This window comes from Rhinatrema bivittatum, chromosome 3 (genome assembly GCF_901001135.1).
Source record: "Rhinatrema bivittatum chromosome 3, aRhiBiv1.1, whole genome shotgun sequence".
Taxonomy (NCBI): Eukaryota; Metazoa; Chordata; class Amphibia; order Gymnophiona; family Rhinatrematidae; genus Rhinatrema; species Rhinatrema bivittatum.
The window spans coordinates 80,326,639-80,353,864 of NC_042617.1; the positions used below are offsets into that span (position 1 = coordinate 80,326,639).

The 27,226-nt window shown below is 42.9% G+C and overlaps 1 protein-coding gene across 4 annotated transcripts in view; it reads right to left on the bottom strand.

Annotated features, from left to right (window-relative positions):
- The window catches only part of NRXN1 (neurexin 1), a 2,509,029-nt gene that overhangs the window by 715,495 nt on the left and 1,766,308 nt on the right, over nucleotides 1-27,226 (bottom strand). For all 4 annotated transcript variants that reach the window (XM_029593411.1, XM_029593405.1, XM_029593413.1 and 1 more), the window contains one exon: nucleotides 22,117-22,298. In XM_029593411.1, the coding sequence (XP_029449271.1) occupies nucleotides 22,117-22,298 (182 nt within the window). The remainder of the gene's footprint in view (nucleotides 1-22,116; nucleotides 22,299-27,226) is intronic.

The window sequence follows — 27,226 nt, forward strand, 5'->3', positions numbered from 1 at the left end:
TGCCATCTCCATTGTTGGTAGGATGTAGGAACAGAAGAAGACAGACTCAGTGAAGAGTGGCAGCAACAGTGGGGGGGGGGGGGGGGGGGAGGCTAGGAGGGTATCAGCTAAATATATCACAGTGCTCTCTCTCTTTCATTTTAACCAATGTCTATAGCAGATCTTTGAAAAATATACTATTCAGATGACTTTTGTGGGGGATTTGAAGGAACAGGGGAAGGGGCTTACTGCAAGTCCAGTAGCAGAGGAGGGGTTCGAAGAACCTAGCTTCTCATATGATATTCAGTGAGCAGCTGCAGGCATATAGCATAGCTGTAAAGCTAATAAGTGATACTGTTGATGCCAAGAGTACCCTCTACCAACAGCAGGTAGTCGAGACAATTAGTCATGGCCATGGCCTTTTCGTCTTGGTCTGCCCTCTACCCCAGACCCCGCCGCAACACCCAAGGATACAGAAAGAGGATTCTACAAGATATCACAGGTTTGGAGGCATTTAAGAGTTATGGAGGATAAATATTGTGCAGAATTCATTCACGGTCAAAAGGCTGCTCCTAAAGGAAAGGTACTGGGCCATCTTTCAAACAGTAGCATGCGGTATCATTTAAAAACACCCTTTATCATTGGTTTCAAGGAGCCCAGTCTTCTATTCAAAGCAAAAGCAGGAAGGCCACAGTAAAGAGGAAGTTAGCCTCTCAAGCTGATCCCCAGTGAATGGGCAGGCCCGTAGCCCCCAATGCCATGTCAGCAGCAAATCACCGTACAGCAGAATGGATGGTGTTCCGCATTTCTGCCCAGAGGCAAAAGGCAGTTAGCATCATAAATGGTGGCAGGGCACATCGGGGAAATGATTGTTCTGAATGAGCAGCCCCTGCAGGTGGTTAAGAATGAGGGATTGAAGTGGCTGCTATATGTCTTAGCCCCTCCAATTACAAAGTGTTCTTCAGGGTGACATTTAGTAGATAGGTGGTCCTCATCATGTACATACATTCAGTGACATCCTCTGGTGCAGGCACAGTTGGCCAAGAGGAGAGGGGTTGCAGCCCTTTCACCAGCAACATCTAGACCAGTTAGAACACTACACACCAGTGGCATGTGGTCAGGGCCTTCAAGGGATTCAGTGAATTTCCGGCCCTACCCAATTTCCTTTATGTATTTGGGTTTTGTTGTTTTGGGGTTTTTTTTTTAAAGTGGGGTTTTTTTTTTCGAGTCAGGCAGTGATAAGCCAAGCCAATGCTGCCCTCAAGCATGTGATCCATTTCACTGACTCGCAGCCAGCCTGGCAACAGCAGTCACAGTTAAGAGAACATAATCTCCTGCTGCTGCAGGACCGATCTTGCAGCTCTTATCGCAAGATCAGCCCCTTGATAGCAGGTGACGATGTATCAGTGAGACTCCTGCTACAATCCATGCCACAAAAAGAACCTGTGATCTGGATGGCCTGCCTTTAGCCTGCTGGAGAAAAGAGGAAACCAGTGACTGCCAGCAGAACTAATCCCATTGGTGGCTGAAAATGCATCCTGGCAGGCCAGGGAGGAGCTCATTCTGCGGCCGCCGAAGGACCTGTGACCCTGCAGCATGAAAAAGAGGTGGAGAAGAGACTGGGAGGCCCTGATCTGTGTGAGTGAGAGAGAGTGAATATGTATAAGAGGAGCAAGCCACTGAATGTGAGAGAGTGCCTGTGTGTGTGTGTGTGTGAGCCAAAGAGAGTGCCTAGGTGTGTAAGGGAGAGAAAGCCACTGGGAGAGAAAGTCATAGAGTATGATTGTGCATGATGAAGAGAGATGATTGAGTGTGCCTATTTGAGCCAGTAGGATGCAGGGGGCACTGAGTGTGAGTGTGCATGTGTGTTTAAGGGCAAGAGAGCCACTGAGTGTGAGTGTGCTTATGTGTAAGGGGAAAAGCACCACTGAGTGTGAGTGTTCATGTGTGTGAGGGAGAGAGTGCCCTTTTTTGTGTAAGAAGAGAGTACCTATGTGTTTGAGAGCCACTGAGAGAGAGAGAATGGTTGTGTATGGGTATGAGGGAAAGAGCCATTGCATGCGAGTGCCTGTGTGTGTGTGTGTGTGTGTGTGTGTGTGTATGTGTGTGTGAGGTAGAGAGAGTCACTAAATGAGAGAGAAAGCCTGTGTGTATGTGAACGAGAAAACACCATTGAATGTGAGTATGCAATGCATGTGTGTGTATGAGGGAGGGAGAGCCACTGAATGTGAGTGTGCATGTGTGTGAGGGAGAGAGTGCTTTTTTGGGGTGAGAGCATGAGTACCTTTTTGTGTGAGAGAGTTCCTTTGTGTGTGAGAGCCACTTAGTATAAGATAGTGCCTTTTTTTGTGTGAGAAAGTGCCTATGTGTGTGAGAGCTTCTGAATGTCAGATAATGCCTTTGTATGTGTGAGGGAGAGTGAGCCACTGAGTGTCAGATAATGCCTTTGTGTGTGTGTGTGTGTGTATGTGGGGGGGGGGGGGGAAGAGCCACTGAGTTTGAGAGTGCCTGTGTGTATGTGTGTAAGAGGGACAGAGAGCCTCTGAATGTGAGAGCATGCCTTTGTATGTGTGTGTGTGTAAAAAAGAGAGAGCCACTGAGTATGAGAGAGTATCTGTGTGTGTTTGTGTGTGTGAAAGAGAATGAACACGTGTTAGAGTGTGTGTATGGGGAAGAGGAAGAGGATAAAGTTTGTGTACCCTCTCCCCTGCCAACTAATCCAGGACAATCTCAGGGCAACTGGAGATCAAAAGTTCCCAGGTATGGAGAGGAAAGGATTTTTTAAAACCCCTATTAGTTCTAATTGTTGGATGTTATTTGATATGTCTGCTGTTTTAAAATATTTTATTGATGTAATATTTGCAGTGCTGGGTAGGGTGACTGATGTTTGAGTTCTGGGAGTTAGTGTTGTTTTGATATGGAAGATTTGTCTCTTGGGGTAACTATATTCTTGACAGACTATGATAGCTTTTATTGGATCTATATAAGTATTATCCAAAATACTGTACATGAGCCATTGAGACAATATGTAACCCATCTTTAGATGTGAATGTCTCTGATCTGACAGTTGAAGAGGGGACCTATGTAGTTTTAAAAGCTTTCATACAATATTTTTAGGTACAGGTATTTTTAGGCAGCCTGGCTTGCTCTGTTTACCTTATAGATGGATGGTGCATTGTTTTTTTAGGGCCTAATGTAATATTTTCAGTGTTGCCTTTTTATAGGTAGGGTTGTTGATGTCTGAGCACCGGAAGTTAGTGTTGTTCATTCAGGTCTTTCTGAGGGCCAAGCCTACACCCAGGGTATATTACAAAAGACCTGATACCATATGGGTTCCAACTGTCATTTGTACGTTGGGGAGAGGGGACAGAGGAAGTGAGACTGCTGGCGACTCGAGGGGCGAAGGTGGAAGTGGAAAGGGGGCTGAGGGAGCAAGACTGAATCCCTTACTATGCTGCTGTGTGCCACTGCCAGACACACCTAGCTCTCTCTCTCTGACAGTACACTGGTGGAAGCTGAACGAGGAAAGGTCAGGCAGCAGCTCTAGTGGGGGTGTACCAGCAAGGTACAGGCGCTGGACCAGAGTCCTAGCTCGGCCTGTTTCTTAGCAGCAATAAGGTGGAAGATGGAAGGCTAGCAGCTTGGCCAGAAAGATGTGACTGTTCCTGGTATTTTTGTTACAGATGGTGGCAGGAACATGATCAGAGCAGAGGGCAATGGGGGCTACCAGAGGATCCAAGGGGCTAGGGGACTGGGGGAGGGGGGGGAGGCAAGAAAGCCTGCAAAGCAGTAGTAATTGTGTCCTGTGGAAACTCATGGAAAGCTGCAGGAAAAAAGTGAGCATTTTACACTCCACGTCTTGGTGTTTTGATGCCACTCCTCTTCTTGCCTTACCCCTCCCTCTGTGCTTTGGAATGGTCACCCCCTGCGCTTTATTTTATATTTTTATTTAAAAATATTTATATTCTGCCTATAACAGGCAGATTGCATAAGGAACATACACATTATTTAAAACAAACAACAGATGTAACACAGAAACTTAAAACCAGGCCCGAAACAGTGAAGCAAAACAAATACTACATGCTACATTAAAACTATCCCTGAGAGAAAGCTTCAGAAAATAAGTCTTTAGCTTCTCCTAAAACAGAACAGATGCTAACTGTAACTCAGAATATAGGCCCTACTACTGGAAAAGCCTGATGCCGTGTCCCCTACAAATGTGCCTAGCTAATAGATGATGTAGTTAAAAGCTGTTTAATAATGCAACTGTGCTTTCTGCCTCATTCTATAATGCCTGGGGGTGTTGATGCTGCCTTGCTCTGCTCCTGGGTTTTGTGGTTTTAATGCCAGAGCTCCTGCTTCTTTGTCCCTCTCTTACGGGCCGATACAGAAAAATCCGCGGGAGAGCCGGCGAGCACCCGCTCTCCCGTCGCGCGCCCAGGCCACTCTCCTGGGCGCGTGATACGGAAAAAAAAAATATTTAAATGAGGGCCCACAGTAAAAGGAGGCACAAGGGACAATAGGGTGTCTCTAGCGCCTCCTTTTTGACAGAAGCGGCGGCTGTCAGTGGGTTTGACAGCCAATGCTCAATTTTACCAGCGTCAGTTCTCGAACCCACTGACAGCTGTGGGTTCGGAAAATGGATGCCGGCAAAATTGAGCGTCCGTCTTCCGACCCACGGGCCACGGGCAGATTTTTATTTTTATTTTTTTTTTAATTTTTACTTCTTTTTAACTTTTGGAGCCTCAGACTTAATATCGCTATGATATTAAGTCGGAGGGTGTACAGAAAAACTGCTTTTCTGTACACTTTCCCGTTGCCGGCCGAAATTAATGCCAGCCTTTGGCAGGCGTTAATTTCTGAAAGTAAAATGTGCAGCTTGGCTGCACATTTTACTTTCTGTATTGCGCGGGAATATCTAATAGGGCCATCAACATCACACCCCATCCCTCAAATCTGCATATCTGTCCCTCACCAGGGAAAGGGCTTTCTCCATCGCTGGTACCTTCCTCTGAATTCCCTCCCTACTTTCCTCCGTCTAGAGCCATCCCTACACAACTTTAAGAAAGGAGTCAAAACATGGCTCTTTAAGCAGGCCTACCCTGATGCGAACCAAACATAGACCATTCCCCTTGAACAGTACTTCCATGATCTGCCTTCCTTGAACCATTCTTTCTTGCCCTTCATTCCTTTGCTCTCACCCTAGCTCCTTTCTCAGTCCAACAAACCCCTCATTATCTGCCATTTAACTTCCCATATTAGACCGATGATAGCAGCCGTTACTGATTCAAGATTTTTATAGATGTATATAGTGATATATAAGATGTATATAGTTCCTATTGTATACAGTTTCCTGTACTCAGTTCCTATTGTACTCAGTTTATTATTGCTGTTTCCATCTCCTTTCTCTCATCCCTCCTCTCCCCTTTTCTTGCTTGCTCAATCTCCCCTTCCCCTCATTTTTTGTAATTTCCCTCCTTTTCAGTTCTTTGTAAACCGGCATGATGTGTTTTGAATAAATAAATAAATAAAGAAATAAAATAAAGAAATTTGCATGTTGCAGGCGCTATTAGTTTTTTTTTGGGGGGGGGTTGGCCACACGTTTTCGACGCGCTATTACCCCTTACTGTATAAGGGGTAAAAATAGCATGTCAAAAACGCGCGGCCAAACGCGGACTAACAATGCGCTCCACCGGAGCGCACTGTACTGTATCGGCCTGTTAGTGCCTTGCAATGTTTGGGTGTCAGGAGTGATGACAAATGACAGGCAATCCACCATCCCATTGTGATCAACCATTGATCAGTCTTAATCCTTACTTACAGCTAATCTTGTCCAGTAAATGGATGTACCCAAATAAAGCCTCTGAACACCTAACGCACTTTAGCATGACCAAACAGCATAGTAAAGATAATGACAATCATGCCAGCATCATTACTAAGCTGATCCAATGCTTTACACACTTGCTGGGCCTCTCACAGCCCCCTGGAGTCTTCATGCACTGTGCTGACTGTGTCTCTTGGCCTTTGGGCTTCTATGCCACTCTTCTTCCTCCTTTACCCCTCACTCCATGTCTTGGGCTGTTAATGCCACTCTTCTTGCTTTCTTGATCTGCAAACAGTGTTTTTGGATGTTGATACCAGTGCCCCTGCTGCTTTGCACTGCGCTTGGTGGTTTTTTGGATGTTTTTGCCTCTGCTCCTGCTGTCTTCAAAGTTTTTTTTTTACAAATTGTCTTACAGTACTGACAATCAGTCTCAGCCATTATATACCTTTCCATGGAATATACCACTTATTTTAGGCCGCATTCTCCAACAAACGTCCAGTAAGCAACATGAAATAAGAGCATACCATGTCATTTTTAATTCCCATGTTTACGAGCCTGAGATAAGTGCTGTATTTAATTTTTATATTTATGTAAAAATGTGTCTGTTGAGAGTTAATAATTTCCTTAGTACATTAAGAAGATTATTAGGAGCTCTATTATTCCTGGAGAAAAAGAAACCTTGGAGGCTATGATAAATTGTTGAGGACTAACCAAACAATGTTGCAGTATGTGCCATTGCTTCTGATACCCTGCCCCTCTCACAGTGCATTGAGTTGTTCATGCCAGTCTTCATGCCACTGTTTCTAATGTTTTTCTTCACTCGCAGTGCCTTGGGGTGTTGTTTTTATTTATGCTTTTGCTCCCTTGTTCGTCACTCAGTGCCTCAGAATATTAATGCCTCAGCTGCTTTGTCCTTGGTCCTCACTCAATGCCTTGGAATGTTGATGCTACTGTTCCTGCAACCCTGCACCTCTCTCAGTGACTTAGGGTGTTGATATCACAAATATTTCAAATTTTCTCTTCTCTCAATGTCTTAAAGTGCCATTGCCTCAGCTGCCATTGCTTTGTTCCAATCTTGGTGCCTTAGGATATTGTTTATACCTCCATTCCTGTCCCCTTGTTCCGCTCCTAAATCAATGTTTTGGAATGTTAATGTCACAGTTGCTGTGTCCTTTGTCTTCCCTTAGCGCCTTGGTTGTTGATACCAATGCTCCCGCCCCTCTCTCAGTGCTTTTAGGTTACCCTGCATGCTGGGATCCCCTTTCCCCATTATAAGAATCAGCAACAGGAAAGACATAGCAAAGGGAAAGTCATTCTCCAAACCTCCCTACCCCTTCCATTTGATGCCATAGGGAATCTATGTCAGAACCACTATAGACCTTCTCCAGAATTTTTGTTTGGCTTTCCCCTGAAAAGATATAATTTGCCATCTTTTGGCCAGGGCGTCTAGCTGGTTTGATTAGTTTATTGCCTCAAACAAAGTTTTGAAGACCAATTTTCATGTCATGACTGCTACGAACCTCCTCCAGAGATTCCCAGTGGCTTCTCCCTGCCCAGGGATAGTAAGTTCACCATCTTTCAACTATTAGATGGTTTGATAAGTCTTTTGCCCTCTATAATGAGGCCCAATGATCAATTTGCATGTCAGAGCCACTACATGTGTCAGATTTACATTTTTTTGTTATTGAACAGGCCTGCCCTTCCACTAGAGGGGGTGATTTCTCTACTTCCCTTGTTCATAAAGAGCAAAGGTGGATTTTTGAATTACAGTCTCTAAGTCCTCTTTGTTTAAGCCATGAAATCGAGTGGATTTCTTTCTTTTAACCCTGTCCAGAATAAGATAGTACTTACACTGTTGTGGCTATTCCTTTCTCCTTTACATAGCTGTAAAGTGGATCCCTGTTCTCCGTCCCTCCTGATGCAGCCTCCCAGGAGAAACACGATCTGTGTTGGGGACTGAACCTTTTACATTCAGAGCTATCTGAATAAAACAGCGCATTAAACTGAAAACCTGAGTGATCATTTGATACATGTAACAGTAAAATATCCTTCAGTTATATTCTTGATTTGCTACATATTTCTCACAACATATAGTATGCTATTCATCCTCTAGTAAGATGCAGAATTTAGGGGCCATTACTGTGTTCCAACACAAACTGTGCTGAATTTCCAATATCAACAAAGTGTTGTGCATGTGTCTTATGTTTTTGATTCAACAGAGCACCATTCAGAATATTAATGAGTGTGTGCATTGCATCTGTATGTACATATATATAAAAGTTATTCTTTGTATAAAGGTGCTCCTGAAGTACAAGTGGGAAGAAAGACATAGGCTCATATGGGGCATCTATAAAAGACCCAGGATCTCCTTGTAGCTGAGAAAAGAGATCTAAATTTATATGCATTGGTATCTCCTTTAATAGCATCCCAATTATAGTCACTTTGGTTCCACAAATGCACTATTCTCTTCCTCCTCCTTTCAGCTTCTTACTCTCTCAACAAAGTGAAAGAGGCCTTTGAAAAGCTCCTATAATAGCTGTCATAATGCCAACCAAGCAGATCAAGCCACATGTAAAAGAAATTAACATATAAAGGAACAAATATACCTCTTTATCATTTTTGTTTCCCATATGATAAAAACATTTCAAGCATTTTCTAATGCTGTTAACTGTGTCTTTATTCTAAATCATATTATGAACATTGCCAGTCTCAAAATGTCACTTTAATGCCCAAATATTAATGATTCACACATATTAATATAGGAAATGCCTACAGTCTACCATATATCTCTAAGGGAAACGTGCATGAATGTGTCAAACTTTTTGCAAGTGCTATTTTATTTTTGATAGTATAAAATTGACTGTATTTAATTTTAAACACTAAAATGCATCAATGTCCCCCTCCCCCATGCTATGTGCCTCACTTTAAATTGGGCCCTCAGTACTTTATTAAAAAATATTTTTGAAGCTAATATTAAAAACAAACTCAGAAACTTATCTACAATTTGCCCAAACCTGTCACACAAATAACCCAAATGAAAAGTGTTCAGGGCAAGATTTCTAAGTAGAGATGTGCAATTTATAGCTGATCTCAAACAAAACAAAGCTGTGAGTTTGGTTAAAGTTTGACAGACTATTTTAATCTTTCCCAGATTTGCTAGTGAATCTGGCTGAAATTCAAAGGAAACCCCCCCTCCAAAAAAAAATTATGCAAATTCAAAAAAATGTGCTTTGGATTTTCAGAAAATCTAAAGGAAGATTGAGCAGTTTTACCAAATCCTCTATAGATTTTTCTGATATTCCTTCAAAAAACATTTGACAAATATTGCATTTTCTTTAAGTTTGTCAAATTGTTTAATTAACATATTTTGAAGACATGGAGGGAGTCAAGATGGCCACATGAAGCTTTGCTGGTGAAGTAACCCTTGCTGAGTCTTCATTAATTTACTTCAAAATGTGTTGCTTCTAAATAATGCCTTTGAAGAGGAAAGGGGCAGTACAAGTTTAACCCTCTGAACTGTCGGAGCCCCTCCTACTCAGTGTAAGATCAACAGCTTTCTTACCAAAATTCCTGGAAGTTTGGAGGGTGATGACCCACTGTGGAACCTGGCGGAGGAGTATCATATCCCCTGAGATGCAAGAGTTCGCTGAGCTTCCAGACCAGCAGATACTAGGGATGTGAATCATTTTTTGATGATTTAAAATATCGTCCAATATATTTTAAATCGTCAAAAAATCGTTAGGGCCACGATACAATACCAATTCCCCCGATTTATCGTTAAAAAATCGTAAATCGGGGGAAGGGGGAGGGCAGGAAAACCGGCACACTAAAACCCCCTAAAACCCACCCCCGACCCTTTAAATTAAATCCCCCACCCACCCGAACCCCCCCCCCAATGCTTTAAATTACCTGGGGATCCGGCGGTGGTCCAGTACGGCGGCAGTCCGGAACGGCCCCCTCAATAGAATTGTGTTGTCTTCAGCCGGCGCCATTTTTCAAAATGGCCGCCGCAATATGGCGGCGGCCATAGACAAAAACGATTCGACGCAGGAGGTCGTTCCGGACCCCCGCTGGACTTTTGGCAAGTCTTGTGGGGGTCAGGAGGCCCCCCCAAGCTGGCCAAAATTTTCCTGGGAGTCCAGCGGGGTTCCGGGAGCGATTTCTTGCCGCGAATCGTTTTCGTACGGAAAATGGCGCCGGCAGGAGATCGACTGCAGGAGGTCGTTCAGCGGGGGTTCCGGACCGCCGCTGAACGATCTCCTGCCGGCACCATTTTCCGTACGAAAACGATTCGCGGCAAGAAATCGCTCCCAGAACCCCGCTGGACTCCCAGGAAAATTTTGGCCAGCTTGGGGGGGCCTCCTGACCCCCACAAGACTTGCCAAAAGTCCAGCGGGGGTCCAGAACGACCTCCTGCGTCGAATCGTTTTTGTCTATGGCCGCCGCCATTTTGCGGTGGCCATTTTGAAAAATGGCACCGGCTGAAGACAACACGATTCTATTGAGGGTGCCGTTCCGGACCGCCGCCGTTCTAGACCACCGCCAGATCCCCAGGTAATTTAAAGCATTTGGGGGGGGGTTCGGGAGGGTGGGGGATTTAATTTAAAGGGTCGGGGTGGGTTTTAGGGGGGTTTAGTGTGCCGGCTCACGATTTTAACGATTTTTCACGATAGTTTACACACCCAAACGGCAACAATACGATTCCCTCCCCCTCCCAGCCGAAATCGATCGTTAAGACGATCGAGGACACGATTCACATCTCTAGCAGATACCATTGAGACAGAAATGACTTGAGTCTTCCATGGAGCCTTTGGTGCCAAGCAATGACGTTGACAAGAGGTCCAAGGAGAGAGCTGAAACTTGGGTTGTTTCTCCCCTGCCCTTTATGGCAGTGGAGGCAGAGGTGTTGGGGTTTTGGAAAAAGAGTGAAGAATGTCAGGAGAATGAGGAGGAAGGTGTATCAGCTTTGCTGTGATATGAGGGAAGAGTGGCTTGTACAGAAATATTACCAATCTTACAACTTCAAATGCCGGCTCTTCCAGTGTTTCCCAGAGTTACTTCTGGATTGAGTAAGCCTTCAGTAGTCACTCTCAATACAATTTGGGGTGTACATTCAAGAATAGATACATTTTTGTCTAATTGTTCTACTCAAATTCAATCTCTTTCTGAGAATTTTAAGCTTTCTGACTCCAATCAATAAGGTTTGCAAACAGACTTGAGAATCTGGAAAAGATGTCAAAGAAATTATAACTTTTAATGTGACATCCTGCCAGGATAAAATTAGTCTTCACAGAAAGATGGAGCAGATGAAGAAGCAGGCAAGATCTTTAAATCTTCATATGATAAATTTTCTTATGATTTCTGATTTGCATCCAAGGGAAACTTGGAAAAAATATCTTAGAGGTTCTTGTACTCTCTGTAGAGGTGATTCCCCCTTGAATGAAATATACTATCTTTCACTGGGGAAACGGTCACAAGGCTAGGCCTTTGAGTGAAGACCAGTTCAAATGCCAGTGGATGTATTGGGTTTAACAGCTGTGGTGAATGAGCAGAAAAGAGCTATCTTTTTTGTTTCTTTTCTTTTCTGACAAGATCTTACAATGATAATGTGACTTTATCTTCAAAATTCTTCTAAGTTATCTATGAGTCAAAGAATATGGATATATCCTCACTTAGCTAATGATATACAAGAAAAGAAAAAGCAATTTTTAGCTTTATACCCAGGTGCGCAAGCTCTTGGTGCGACTTTTTTTCTTCAACACCCTTTTAAATGACTAAATATTGTGGTATAAATTATATATATTTGACGCACAGCAATTACGTTTTTTTCTTGAAGCTAAGACTCTTACCAGTTCTAAACTGGTAGTAGTTCAAAGTATTTGATGCTTGGTCATAGTACTATGTGTATTCAAGGATTGTTCTTTCCTAGGGCTTGATTCACTAAGGAATTTCTTCCATTCTGTGTCTATGGGAAAATATCTTGATGAATCAGGTCCTAATTAATTTCTTATTTAGTCTTACTTTTTCAATATCTCATATGTTTCTTATACTCTCCTCATTTGAGGTCTACAAGAAGAATTTGAGAGTTTATTTCAATTGCTTTATGTTTTTTAATCTCTTTCTTCTATGTGGAATATGTTGCTTTTGAGAAGATTTTGTAAATTATTTCATTAAAATAAAATAAATGTTAAAAATTTATATGTTGAAGACATTTGCACTTCTCTACTTGTGACTCAATATTTCAACTACCACGCCCCAATTCTTCTCGCTATGAAAGTGCATTTTCAGATCCACTTTGGATTTTTCAGCTCTTACCTTTAAAAAAAAAAAAAGGTTTACTAGCCAAACTGACAAAGTTTCAAAAGTATTTCAGTCTTTTCTACTTGTAGTTGCGTTAATCAATAATCCAATAAAATAAAAAATGATTTACTGAAAGCTGATACATTCTATTTGAACTAGTTTCTCTTTCTTTTGGTTATTCTATGCACACTTGCACACAAACGCATAACAAACAGTAGATTTGCATTCTTGTGTATGAGTATCAGTGCATTATAATTCACAGCTCTTTGAAGGTTACCATCTGCCTTCCTTAGGATGCTCTGGGAGTTTGGCCCTAATTATCTACTAACTAAAGTACTTGAGAAGCAGGTGAATATGAATCTTTGCTTTTCTATAGGAAACTGCCTCATTGAAGATAATGAGCATAATAAAAGGAAAATCAACTTGGTCATGCAGACCCTCAGATGATTTGTAACAGGGCATTTGATTAGTGATTATTAGCTAGCACTATGCCTTTCTTTCACAGAATACTTCAAGATAATGCATAAATAATAGCACAAAGAAGGCCAATAATGCAGAAATGGGGGTATTGACCCTACTAAATTTTTTTACTTCTACCTTGCTTAGAGTCTGATGTTCCTGATAAAAAAAATCTAGAAAGTTAAAATATTTAACAAACATTTAAACATTAAAAAATGGTAAATTCATTAAATTAAAATGTATACCATAGCTTAATTGTGAAAAAAAAAGCAATCTGAAAGGACAGGCTATGAAATGCCCCTGCTGTAAACTTATTAATACTATTTTATACTGCAGTGAAGATTATGTGTTACAGAAACCATACAGCGTGCTTTATGGACTATCTCAAACATGCACATAATAATGTAGTTGGAAGAGTTATTGAAGCTATCTTTAATCAAGCTGCAAGAATTGCTCATCATATTATTTGCATGATTCGACATTATATATCTGTTTAAAATTAATCACATCGAGGTCAATATTCAAAGCTAAACATTTAAATGGATAACTTGAAGTTAGATGGATAACTTTGAGTTAGATGGATACTTTGTGAGTTATTCATCTAAATGACTTTGAATATTGACTTCTGAAAGTTCAAATTCTGGACTGATTTAAATAACTGGAAATCAGAATATTTTCCTTTCCATTTTATATGCAAGAAACAAATTAAAAAACTGAATATTTTTTGCAGAAACACAGAAAACATAAATATCTAGTCATCTCTTTTATACCAAAAAAGTATTATTTAGATTAATAGACATTATTCCAGGATTAAGTGAACTGCAGTTGTATTTTTCACATGACAAGCACACATTAACGCATACTAAACCTCAAGGTAAAAAACTTGAGATACTTTCAGTAGTATGAAGGACTGTTGATGGTGTTGATGAAGTAATGAGGAATTCATGTTACCCTGTATAATGTCACCATGTGTGACATTGAGTATATCTAATATTTTCTAAGATTTATAAGAAGCCAACATACCATATTATTAGCATGCTCTTTGCTTCATGCACCTGTCTAGGTGAGAAACATCCTTTGAGAATACACTAAATTCAATGGCACTCAAGGACTCACTTGTTAAATGTCTAACCAAGCCGAATAAGTCATGAATTTTAATGCATGCTACCAAATGCACCATTCTGTATTTGTGGTTTAGTTTACTTTTACAATATGGTAGTTTATTTCTTATCCTAAATAACCACAATAATAGTATAGTAATTAAAATAACCAATAATTTTAGATGAAAATTGTATGTTGCAATAAGAAATCGGGCTATTAATATATAGAGTGTACAAGTCGGTAACAAGGCTTTCCAATTTTAGGTGTTTATAAATTGTGAATTAAGGTGTTTTTCTGCTAATTAGGTGGGTACTTTCAGGGTACTAAATATTGGTGTTTTTGCAGTACAAGTACTATTGTTGGATACCTTTTCTGGTTGAATCAGTACATACATTTCCATAACAAAAATGTACTGCCATAAATAAACAGTACTCGCATTCCTCCCAGTAACTAGCACATGTCCCCTACCCTCACCTCAACACTCTTCCATCCCCCACAGCTCCAGCCCCAGCACTCTATCCCCCCATCAGCTGTCCTCAGCTTTCTCCTCAACCCTATCCCCAACACACTTAAAACCCCTACACTTGCTCACTCTGTCCTCTTACCACTAGCACTTCACCATTGGGAACAACTGCAGTGGAGCCAGAAGGAGGAAGAGGAGGAGAATGGAGGCTCATCATCTGCTTTAAACTTGGGCAGCTCAAGTGTCATTCGCACAAAAAAATGGCACAAAAACAGAAGGGTGTATTCAAGGCAGGCAAGAGGAGGAATGAGAGAGTACCAGGGGGTCATGACATTTTTCTGGTGTTTATCCAATAAATGATTTACAATCATGTATTTATCCAATAAACACCTTGTTTTCTGCATCAGAGTGTTTTATCAGTGTTTATTGGTAGAAACCTAAAATCAGAAGTTCTATTTATAAGGCAATTCACCTCAGTTCAGTGATACTAATTATAAGGAAAGAAACATTCAAATTAGAATCTAAGCTGCAAAGTTAAAAAAACCCCAGTAAAACTCTAAAATAGAAACATTGAGGTCCATATTTAAAAGCATTTAACCATCTAAAGTTGATTAAATGAATATTTGGACATATTTCAGGCTGTATTCTAGTAGGCTTCTGTTAGGAGGATAGGACTTAGCCGAATAAGGGAGTAATTTTCTATCGCTTATTGCATGTGATAAGCAGCTATCGCACATGAAAAGTCCCTTTTTGCGTGCGATAGCTTGCCGGGGGCGGAGTCGGGGCAGTGACGGGAGGAGTTGGCAGTGAGGAGGCGGACGCTGCGATGTCTTCGCTGGTGGTGATAAGGTAAGCTCCGTTATCATCGCCAGTAGCGCGCCCAATAGCGCCACCTTTCACGGTGGTGCTATTGGATACAAACGCCGGCAGCTAAAACACCGTGGTGGTGCGAAGGCTGCCGGCTTTTGCAGGCCCTCCACCCGTTTTTGCTGGATTCACCATTCTGCGTTAGAATGGTGAATCCAGGCATAAGTTAGGAGCGTTTCAAGGGCGTAACTGAGAGGATCTGAGATAGCCAGCTAACAGGTAGCTCTGATATTCAGAATAACCTGGTTGACTTAGCTGGCTACGTCTGGTCAGACCAATGAGATATTCTAAAGCTAGATAGCTATAATTAGCCAGCCACCTTTAAAATAGCAGGCTATTTTCAATAGTACAGTTGCACTATTGACTATATCTCCAAAGGTAGCCAGATAAGTTTATTTGGCTAACTTTGCTATCCAGATTGTATCTGAATATGCATTTCAATATTTTTAAGTTTTGTTGCAATAACATATTTTGGAAGCAGTCCATATAGATTCTTTTCAGTATGTAATAAAAAAGGACCTGTGTGGTTTTGAAAACTGATTTACAATCATGTATTTCAATTAAAGGTATTACACCAAGAATCAAGTTTTCTGTAGGACCAATATGGTGAACATTACTCTGAACTACTTAAATAAAAATGACATTAAATTATAACTTTGTGCTATAATTCCAAAGAGAATGTTACACAGATAAAAAAAATAGTACAATATCAGAAAAAATAAAAAGTATGGATCATCAAATCTTCACAAGAATGTACTTTTCTGTTCATACGTCTCACTCTGAATGTCAAAGGGGCCCCTAACCCCTACACTACTACTTAAACCTCACCTTGACTTACTAGCTTTATAGCTAGTCTCTCACTCTCTCTCTCTCTCTCTCTCTTGTGGTACTTAGTGCAAAAAAGTTATTGTATTCTGCAGTAATACCTATGTGAAGTGCACTTTGTGATAAATAGGCTATTACTATAAAACACACCCCTTTTCCTATCACATGTGATATTTACTGCATTTTGATAAATCTTGGCCTAAGTGACAGTTTGATTAGTGTGGATACTTGAAGATACTCTTTTCATTATATTTAGGTACTAGTCTGGCAGTTTTATGAAATGGTTATTAGGTTAACTTTAAAATTTTCACATTTGTTTACCTCTGCAATCGGGCGGGGGGGGGGGGGGGGTTTGTGCATTTTCACTTAGATCCCAATTTTATAACAGTGTGCTTAGGGCTGAAGTCTGCAGGTTTGCTTATACTTTTGCACAGCATAGGCAAGCACATTTACATGTGCTATAGATCAGGTGTAAACGTTCATACAAACATTTACACGCATACTTTCAAAACCTGAGAATATGTGTGTAAATGATGCCCTCAATTCTACCAAATTTTTGAGCCACATACTTGGACAAATCGCTGGAGATTTTTTTCTCATGCTGCCAAAAAAGATATTCACAGTGGCTCAGAAGATGTTTGTTCTTTGTCCTACAGGGATTTATTTCTTTACATGGTTATTTGCACATCACTAAATTTTGCAGAATTGACACCTATACGTTTTGCCGACGAGGTGATTTTATTATCTTATCCTGAGGCAATGTATATAATACAGGTATTCAGCAGAAAATGGAATACACTGCAGTGTGGCATGTCATTACAGAAGAGGCCAAGTGTAGAGATTTCATATGAAAAATATCTGAGATTTAAACAGGATCTGAAAGACTGTTGTCTTGGAGCCTGCTTACAAAAGATACTTTCATACACAAAAATAAATGGAAGAACCCTCTAAGATGTCTAGAGATGTGAATCGGAGCCGGTATCGGTTCGGATTCCGGTTCCGATTCACATCGTGAAATCTTTATCTTGCAGTCCGATCAGGTTTTTTTTTTTATCGGCTGCACCCGAGCCGATAACCAAAAAATTCAGCCGACTCTTTAAAATGAGTTTGTTAGTATCCCCCCACCCTCCGGACCCCCCCAAAATTTTTTTAAATACCTGGTGGTCCAGCAGGGGTCCCGAGAGCATTCTCTCGCGCTCGGGCCGTCGGCTGCCAGTAAACAAAATGGCGCCGATGAACCTTTGCCCTTAGCATGTGACAGGGCATCCGTGCCATTGGCCAGTCCCTGTCACATGGTAGGAGCAATGGACAGCCGGCACCATCTTTAAAAATGGCACGGGCATTCCAGTGCACCTACCATGTGACAGGGGCCGACCAATGGCACCGATAGCCCCTGTCACATGGTAAGAGCAAAGGGCCATCGGCACCATTTTGATTAGTGGCAGCCGACAGCCCGAGCACAGGAGAATGCTCCCGGGACCCCTGCTAGACCACCAGGTATTTAAAAAAAATTTTAGGGGGTCCGGAGGCTGGGGAGATACTAACAAACTCATTTTAAAGGGTCAGGTTGTGTTTTTAGGTTGTGTCCTTTCTTCCCGCCCCCCCCCCCCATAATGATAAGAAAACCCACTAAATTAATTGTGGGGTTTCCTATCGCTATCGGGGACCCCCCCGATATCTGACGATATTGAAAATATCGGACGATATTTTCAATCGTCAGATAAACGATTCACATCCCTAAAGATGTCTAACACTTGTTATTTTGTTTTGAGATTAAAGGGCAAATCTTTTTAGTGCTCTAATGCTAGATTCACTAATACATTATTGTGCATATTGAGGCCAATTTTAAAAGAAGCGAGCGTGTGTCCATGTGCGCACGGTTCCTGGCGTGTGCACATGGACACGCCGATTTTATGATGAGTGCAGTGACATGTGCATGTTAGAAAATATGATACCCACGTGCACATGCACGTGTAGCGGAGTAAATTTTCAATTACGCACAGCAACGCTATCAGCCTTTTTTCCCAGTTCCCTCCCAGTCCGCTGCAATTAAAGAGCGGACTGGGAGGGAACTTCCCTAATCCTAACCCTATCCTTCCTCCCTTTTCTCTTCTCCTCCCCAACCCCTAAACCAGCGGTTCTCAACCTGTGGGTCGCGACACCGGCGGGGGTCGAACGACCAAAACACAGGGGTCGCCTGTGTTTTGGTCGACTGATCTGCGGACCGACCCCAACGGCCCGGTCCGCACACCAGTACTGGGCCGTTGGGGTTTTTTGCCGGTCCGCGGCGCCATGGCTGCTGCGGGGAGGCGGGGCGAAGCTGGAGACCTGCCTCCTCCAACCCCAAAAGGGAGCGCGTCGCGGTGCTCCTCCTACTTACTTCCTGCCCGCCCTGCCCCGGAAGACAAATGTTGCCGGAGCCGCATGGGCAGGAAGGAGGAGGCGCGTCAGCCGCGTGCAGAAGAGGAGCAGCGGGGCCGGGAAGACTAGGGCCGCTGCAGAGCCCATCCTGTGGTAACCCGTAAAGAAGAGGCCCAGAGGTGAGAGAGAGGTGTGTGCGAGTATGAGATGAGTTGAGAGATTGTGTGTGAGAGTGAATTGAGAGACTGTGTGTGTTTGCAGAGACAGCATGTGAGAGCCTCTGTGTGTGTGAAAGAGACAGCATGTGACAGTGAGAGCCTGTGCTTGAGCAAGGCAGCATGTGGGGGTGTGAGAGAGCCTGTGTGTGAGACTCAGACAGCCTGTGCCAGTGAGAGACTGTGTGTATGAATGATTGCATGACAGAAAGAGCATGTGACAGTGAGATCCTGTGTGTGTATGTGTGTTTGAGAGAGAAATGCATGTGAGAATGAGAACCTGACTGTGTGTTTGAGGGAAGAAGACAGGTGGAGAGAAAAGAAACAGAAAAAAAGGCAATATAAAAGGAAATGGCAAAAAAATAAAGGGAAGCAGATGTAAAAAAAATAAATTACTTTTTACTGATTGGCACATGTAATCTTTGGGAATGTGCAAGAGTAGCACTTTCTCTATGGCGGATCTCACAATGTATGAGATCAACATGGAGGAAGTGGAAACCCAGGGGCCTGCACAGAGTAGGCAGCAGAATGGGCTTCAGTGCCAATAGCAGCAATCAGCGCCTCCCCAATAGCCATGTGGCAGCAGTGGCAGTAATTAGATTAATTGTTTGACTCAGCTGGAGGTGACAAAGTATGAAGTGGGATGTGAAATCAGCTTGATCTGGTGGAGAATTAGGATTGCTGTTACACATGAACTGTATTTGGCAAACATTAAATTAAAGGGAGCCAGGATAATCAATTGAAGCCTGCAGCTGAGGACTGATTCATTATGACTCATGTAGAAATTAGTGCATTTTCCAGATTAGTCTGCATAACACAATTCTCAACATTCAGCATTATTTCTGCTGCATAGAGTTTTATCTGAGAGGCTCTGAGGTTGTGAGGGAGCCAGTAAGAGTGAGAGCATGAGTGTGTATGAGAAAATCCAGGGGAGTAAGAGTGTGTGTGAGCGGGGGGGGGGGGGGGGGAGAGTGTCTTACACCCTGAGAGTGTATCGGTGTCTGTGAGAGCGAGAGGTTATGGTGGGTATAAGAGCATGAATGTGTATGTATGTGACAGTGTATGTGTGAGAGAGAATGGACATGTGAGAGTATGTGTGAGAGAGAGAGGATAACCTCCTAATCCTCGACAATATCAGGGTGACTGGAAATCAAGAGCTCCCACGTATGGACAGCAGGGGCTTTTTAAAATCCTTATTAGTTTTAATTATTGTGTGTTATTTGATATATGTGCTGTTTTGAAATATTTTATTGGTGTTTGGGAAATTATAAAAATGTATATGATTTTAATTAATAGAAATTCTATTTATCAGTAATTTTAAAATAATTCTTTTATTAGTATGGTTTTACTATTATAACTGATGCTTTATGTTTCTTAATTTTATTGTTTTATGAGGAATGGTGGTTCTGTTTATAAATGTCATAATAAATAAGTATGCACTAAAATCCAACCCCATCCATAACCCCGCCCCATATGACCAAAGCCCCGCCCTAGCCCCGCCCTCGCAGGGCGAGGGGTCACCGCAACATGAGGAACTGTATTACGGGGTCACGGCATTAGAAAGGTTGAGAACCACTGCCCTAAACTATCCCTAACTAACCCCCTTTTTTTTGTTTCAATACTTGATCCTCTGGAGCAGAAGTATCTTATGCGTGCCAGCCAGCTATTGGCGTGCGCTTCCCCGGGACAGCGTTTAATGGCACTGTCCTGGCCCGCCCCCACCCCACCCCACCCCCAATACCATGCCCCCGGCCCACCCATTTTACTCGGCCCAACACGTATGCCTGTAATGGAGGTTACACGCGTGGCCGGGCACTTTCCAAAATGTGCGTGGCACGCACAGGGCAAGGCCACGTGCATAAATCTCAATTTTTTAAGCGCGTAAGGCTCTTAAAATTTGGGAGACTATCTTGAACTAAAGATAATCTTGTCATGCTTCTGAAAAAAAAAATGAGCACTTTATCAACTAAACACCACAGTTAAGGGGAGGCCAGCAAAACACTGTAATGGGAATTGTAACTTCCTGCTCCCACTTGCATGTGAGTCACTACTCCATAGAAACAAGAGATTCCCTTAGAAAAATTTATGTTGATCCAAATAGTTAGGAGAAGACTACAATGGAATTCTAGAAACCAATCCCAAATAAAAAGAAATAAGATGTGAGAATAGTGGAGCTCTTGTACTTCAGCAGCACAATCATTCATGATTTCAAAATGTGCCCTGGGGACTGTTTTCTTTGGGTAATCATATAATTGGCTATAGATCAATAAGCAATTTTGTTTGAGAAGAGCTGCTCCTTGAAAAAAAAATGTGTTCTTTAATCAAAAAGAATCATAATATATTACAAAGGTAGATGTCAATTAAATCAAGAGAAGTTTATGTTGCATAAAAATGTATGTCTTCATTTTTAATTGATAGCTTTTAGTTATAATAGTATCAAAATATTGTTCTGAACTTTACAGTATGACCATCTATCATTGCATATAGAATCCCATATATTCCATTTGGAATAAACATGCAGTTATTTGTAATCATTACATGCCTCTACAGATTACTTCAGAAATACAGCAAAAAATGCATCTTACTTTAAAATCATAGCTGATTCTTATTGCTTACAATGTTCGGAAAAATATTTTTTTCTATATAATATATGATTTATTGTCATGTATTCCTGGGCATTTGTCAAATAAAAATATGCAAAATGCATATGTGTATATATATATATATATATATATATATATATATATATATATATATGCATGTACTATATATATATGTACTATATATGTACTATATATATGCATGTACTATATAATTTATATGTGTATATACATATCATTTATGTATAATTTATTTGAACAAATTTAAGAAGGATTAAAATATTTAAATTATACTATTTTTTCTTTCATTTTTGGCTTCCTTCTGGTTTCCTGCTCACTAGGAACCTAGCCTTACTATAATTGCAGAGCCATGAGTTTCATTCTCATCCACCTGGGATTGATTCTCCCCCTATTTCATTCCCTCGCTCCCTCTCCTTTGTAATGTGGTCATCCCAGTAACAACGCTTGGTCAGGGACCACAGACCGCCGCTCCCTTTGCAACCTGACACATATGCACTCATAATCTCATCTAAAGATGTTACTAACTGTGATTGCTGGGGTTCCCTCACCCCAGAGGCTATGAATATTGCATTTGCAGCAGTCCCATTCCCCACCAGCAGAAGCCAAATTCAGGAAAGGAACCCAAATCTCCCACATGGCAGCACACAGCCTTACCACTAGGCCATTCATCTAACCCAATTATTTTCAAAAGATTTGTCAGTTGCATTTGTGGGTTGAACTTTACCATTGGGAAGCGCGGAAAAATAATTGTTTCTTCTAAATATCTTTTGTTGGTTGGTCAGTGAGTAAACACTACAGCACAACTAATGAAATGTATAAATCAAACCAGAGCAACAGTTATACCCATGAAACATACTGTTCAATTTTTTACAAAAAATAGAAGTAAGGAATAAAATGATAACATGCTTTGGGAGCATCTCATGCACAAACCAAAAATAGTACTGTAATGAAATCATACTCCAGAGTAATAATCCTACTCTAATATATCATAACTATGTAATAAATACATTTTCATGAATACGTTTCAAGCTGTAATGGTCAACTATGTTCCTGAAAACAAAGTATGCACAGAAATAAATGGGCAATCCTAGGGTTACTTACAATATGTAGCTCTAAGTAGTCTCCGAGTCCCATAGAACTATCCACTCGGACCAAAACAGCTTCTTTTTGACTAGTGCTAAATCCTATGGCCAGTCTGTCAGCACGTGTGCTGGGCCGATCATTCGGAGGCCACGTATAAGTAATCTGTCCACCACCTTTGCTAAAGATATATGTTGTCCCAGCTGTAAAACACAAAGAAAGACTGATTAGTTCAAATGCAAAGAGGCTCCTAAAACACATGACATAATCAGAGCAATCAAGCATTTAAGAATGAAGGACTGAAGCTAATAGAGGACAGCAAATAAAAGTTGCATCTCATGTTTAGGATTCTCTAAAATAAATCTATCTGCATCATACAGTGCACAAAATTGTAAATGACAGCTGTACCATCAAATGTGGCACTAATTCTTGAAATGGTCCAATTAGGCTCATGCTGCCTGCTTCTCCCCTAACTTCATAATTTAGATTTTTCTTGCTACTAAATTCTTTTTCTTCCTTTCTCTTCCTGATAAGCCCTCATGCTTAAAGAGGGCACATTGCAAAAGCCATTTACCCAGGTAAAATCGCTGTGCTGAAAATGTTAACATTTCAATGTTAGCGCGCACTAACCCCGAAAAACGAATTTATCCGCTTCATTTTTCGGGGTGGCTGAACCAAGACGAATTAGGCAATTTCTTTGAAATTGCCTAATTCATCCTGGAAGAATGCATATCCTTATAGTTAAAACATTTAGGGCAGCAAGCTACAGTTGGCTGTACTGAGAAAATGCATGGAAGACATGAAATGCTTGTGCTGCACACAGAAGCAAAACAGTCTCAGTCTTTTAGAAAGCCAATCTGCAACAGGCAAGCTAACTAATGAAAGGGCAGCACCCAGCTTAATTAGTCATTGACCTAACATTACAGGTATTGAGAGCAATTTCCAAAGGCCTTTACCAGGGTAGATCTGTCTGATTGAAAGTTGCCCTCAGACTGTTTAAAAGTACCTATGAACTTTCATCCCATGCACACTTTTAGTTGGGTCAAAAAGAAATTCTCCTGGCAGGAAAAGTGGCTTAGGTCACTCAAGGTAGTAAGCTGGGCATGTGCACTGTCATTTCCTAATGTATCTGTGTTGTTTTAAACCTGTTCAAGAAATAGTAGATACCACGTATGCATGCCATGTATCCGTTTGTATTTGCAGTTAATTTTCAAAGGGAAATTGCGGAATAGTTTCCTTTTGACAATTAGCCACAAGGTAAACGTGTGCTAGCCTTAACAGAGGGTACAGGGGAGGGGAGGGAGGCGTCACCTGCATAGAGCGGCAATTACTACCCTTAACAGAAGACACGGTGTGGGATGGTAATGTCCATGGCGCAGCAGCTCCTACCCTAAACAACTTGCTGGATGGACCATTAGGTCTTTTTCTGCCATAAATATACTACTGTGCTATTATGAACGAAAGTGCGCATGTAGCTTGCAAATGGGTGGGGTACTTGTAATGCCCCCCATTACATATAATCTATTCACCTCTTAATTGACTAATGACTTATAACGTTACAAAGCCGCATGTGTTTTGAACACCACCATTAGATTTTCCTGCATGAGGTTTATTTGCATGGGTTTTCATCAGGGCACCAAACTGAAGTTTTATTAGAATCGTGTCCTTAGGCTTTATTTCTCCTTTTTCTCCATTGGTACATTTTACAAGTGTAGAAAGGGATTGTGCTGAACATAACTCCTGGGCAGGAGTGCGTGTGCTCCCTCCACTTAGCGGCCCCTTCTGCTCTGCTTCCTCCCCCCGCTCCATGCTGCAGGTGCAGAGCGGAGCTTCCGGCTTCCGTAGCCTGCTATCTAGCTCCCTAGTGTGTGAGCCTGCATGGCAAAGACAGACGGCAAGTGAGAGGAGAGGAGGACCTGCTGGGTGGAGTGTAGCTGAAGAACTCCACGAGGGCATTCGAGGAATCTGAAAAGCTAAGAAAGACGAACTGTAAGTGTGCTGACATAAAGTGTTGTATTAGAACTTTATTGAATATTTAGAGGCAGTTAAGAGCTATCATGGGTCTATCCAGGTCTATCCAGTAAAGTGCGGCCGCGTTTACCCCGCTCCTAACCCGCGATCCACAACGCCCTTTAACCTACCCTTACCGCGTCCTAAAATCCCCGGGCAACCCCTTCCGCACGCGGCATGTATATTGCATGTAAACGAGCGAATTAGCTATTCCGTAGCATCCAGTAACCCGCGCCCCGACTATCGCTATTTTACCCTGCCGTTTTGCCGCGCGTTTAACCTGCTAACTTCCTGCCTACCCTTACCCCTGCATTAGAGGCAGGGGTAAGGGTAGGCGGCAAGCTTTCCCCCAGCCCCCGCTCACCTGCCCTGGCTGCGTCCATGGATGCTGGTCTCCGGGGCAGCCCCAGTCCTCTCCCCTCCTCCCGAAGCAAAAAAAAAGCGAAAAAAAAAGTTGCAAGAGAGAGAGGGGAGAGGACGGGCAATCCTACGCTCGGCGACTTACTTTTGTAGCCCCCCTCCGGACATCGTGGCTTCCCCTGTGCCAGTCCCCTCTCCCCTCCTCCCGAAGCAGGGCCCGAAAAGCAGCCTTGCTCCGAGAGGAGGGAAGAAGGGACTGGCAGTGTAAAGCGGCGAAGCGACTTACTTTTTGCACCCCCCTCCGGACATCGGACGACCTCTCCTGCCTCCAGCTGCTCGCGAAGATGGACGCCTGCACGGCCGCTGAAGACGTGACGTCATGATGTTTGGCATCAGGCATGTGATATCACGTCTTCAGCGGCCTTGCAGGCATCCATCTTCGCGAGCAGCTGGAGGCAGGAGAGGTCGTCCGATGTCTGGAGGGGGCTGCAAAAATTAAGTCGCTTCACACTGCCAGTCCCTTCTTCCCTCCTCCCAGAGCAAGGCAGCTTTTCGCGCCCTGCTTCGGGAGGAGGGGAGAGGGGACTGGCAATCCCGACTTCCTGGTATCTGTCATTTCAAATGACATTTGAAATGACAGATACCAGCGTGGCCGTGAAGCGTTAGGCCCGCGCACCCAGGATACTGTATAGGCGCTCTATACAGTAAAATGGGTTGCGTGGGCCTAACGCTTCACGGATGCTTCTTAGACGCAGCTTGCATTTGCAAGCTATTTACATACAGGATCGAGCGGTAGGTGAGCTGCAATGTGCGTGCGGCAACCGCAGGTGCGCCGGGCACTAACGCAGCTCGTCCTACCGCTCCTTACTGTATCGGCCTGATGGTAAGTTAAAAGCAGGAGAGCCTATAACTCCAGGTGGATGGCGAGGTCCCTGCACCTAGTAAAAACAAAACCTGTGCTGAGGAAAGGGGATGCGCCATGGTGAATAGGCTGGAAGTACCAGCTAGTAGTTAGTAACAGGACCAGAAGGGGCATCTCCCCCCAGGAGGGTACAGTGGTATCCACTCATGCCTGTCAGTACCCATGACTGGTCAACACTGTAAGCCACCCCTTGCTCTGTGGAGCAGCCACAGCCAGCTGAACCATGCTAGGTCTATGGGGAAGTGCAGCATTGAGAAATCAAAATGCCCTGTGTTTTTGGGGAGACACAGAATTGAGGCTGCAGGCTCTGCCTATAGCATTCCTGCTTGTTATGAATTGTCTATACAAAATAAAATATGTTGGACACTTCCTGAATGCTTTGATAGATGCCACCAACAAACCCATGGCTTCAGCAGCAACAAGGGGAGAGGTGTACAAACGTGAAACAATATTATATTCAACAATCAAAAAGTTGCATAGAGTGAGACACATTGTATCGTTTTGGTCGGCTGTGGGTTGTCCCCATGACTGGCTGCACTTATCGCGGCCAAGGATGTCACCAACATGGCTGGGATGCCACATTGCTACTCCTTCCCCGTTTTTCCCTAGGCATGCATGTGCACGGCACACCACCTCTTAAAGGCTCCGCGGTAGGAACCTCCACTACCAAGGCCCAGCAATGACGTCACATGGCTGGGTTTTTAAATCCTAGCCACGCTACGGACGTTGCCTCAGCAACAAGTCAGTATGTGATGCTACAGGCTGTCTCTGTGCTTTGCCTTGCCTGTTGTTTCGCTGCCTTGCAGTGCAGTTTTGTTGGCTTGCCTCTCTGTGCCTTGTCCTGCCTTGTGCTGATTGTTCCTGCTGGGTTAAAGTCCCAGTGCCCTGTCATTGTCTGTCCATCCTTCTCTGCCTGTCTTTCAGATTTGACCATGGCCTTGAACTCTGACTACAGGATTGGCACCTGCCCTGACCTCGGCCTGGATCTTGACGTTTCCTGATCTCTGCCTGCCCTGATCTCTGCCTGTACCTCAATGCTCGCTGCCTGCGCTGACTTTGGACCACTACTTGACTTTACCTGACCACTCCTTACAGGACCCTAACCTAAGCTCTGCCAACCCCTGGAACCCAAAGGCTCAGCTCATGGGGAATGGGGCTGGTATAGGTGAAGCCCTAGATCTAGTCTTTGTGAAAGCCTGTCCACCTGCTCTCAGCATGGGCCTAATGGGTTTGCCTGCTAGGCTGCATCAACCATGCCACAGCCAAAGGGCTCAAATCCATGCCACGCAAATTATACATATAGGGGTAGATTTTCAAATGTATGTGCAGGCGTACATGTGCGCGAGTTACCCGGCACGCACGCATGTACACACAGGCCTCCGGCACAGCGGCAAATGGCCGCTGTGCCGGAGGCCTCTGGCCCTGACCCTGCTCCGCCCCTGCCCCACCCCAGAATGCCCCTTTTGTAAAGCCCCGGGACCTAGACGCATCCCTGGGCTTTACGCACATTGCCGGGCCCTTATACAATAGGCCCGGTGCGTGGAGGGCTTTGAAAATCAGCCCCATAGAGCACAACACATTTACTGTTGCTATAAAAATTGACAACAAAATGTCTTACGTCGTTTAATTTATTTATTTAAAATGTTGTATTCTGCCATATACAACAAATGTTATTCTAGGCAGATAACAGGGAAACACATAGATGATTATGAATGCTGCCTTTTATTCTGGGTAGCTTAATTGTTTGAAAGAAATTAATCAAACTAGCTCCTTATTCCAAGTACAGTAAAAAAATACAGTGGTGGAACTGCACTATTAAAAGATTCCCTCAAATACTAA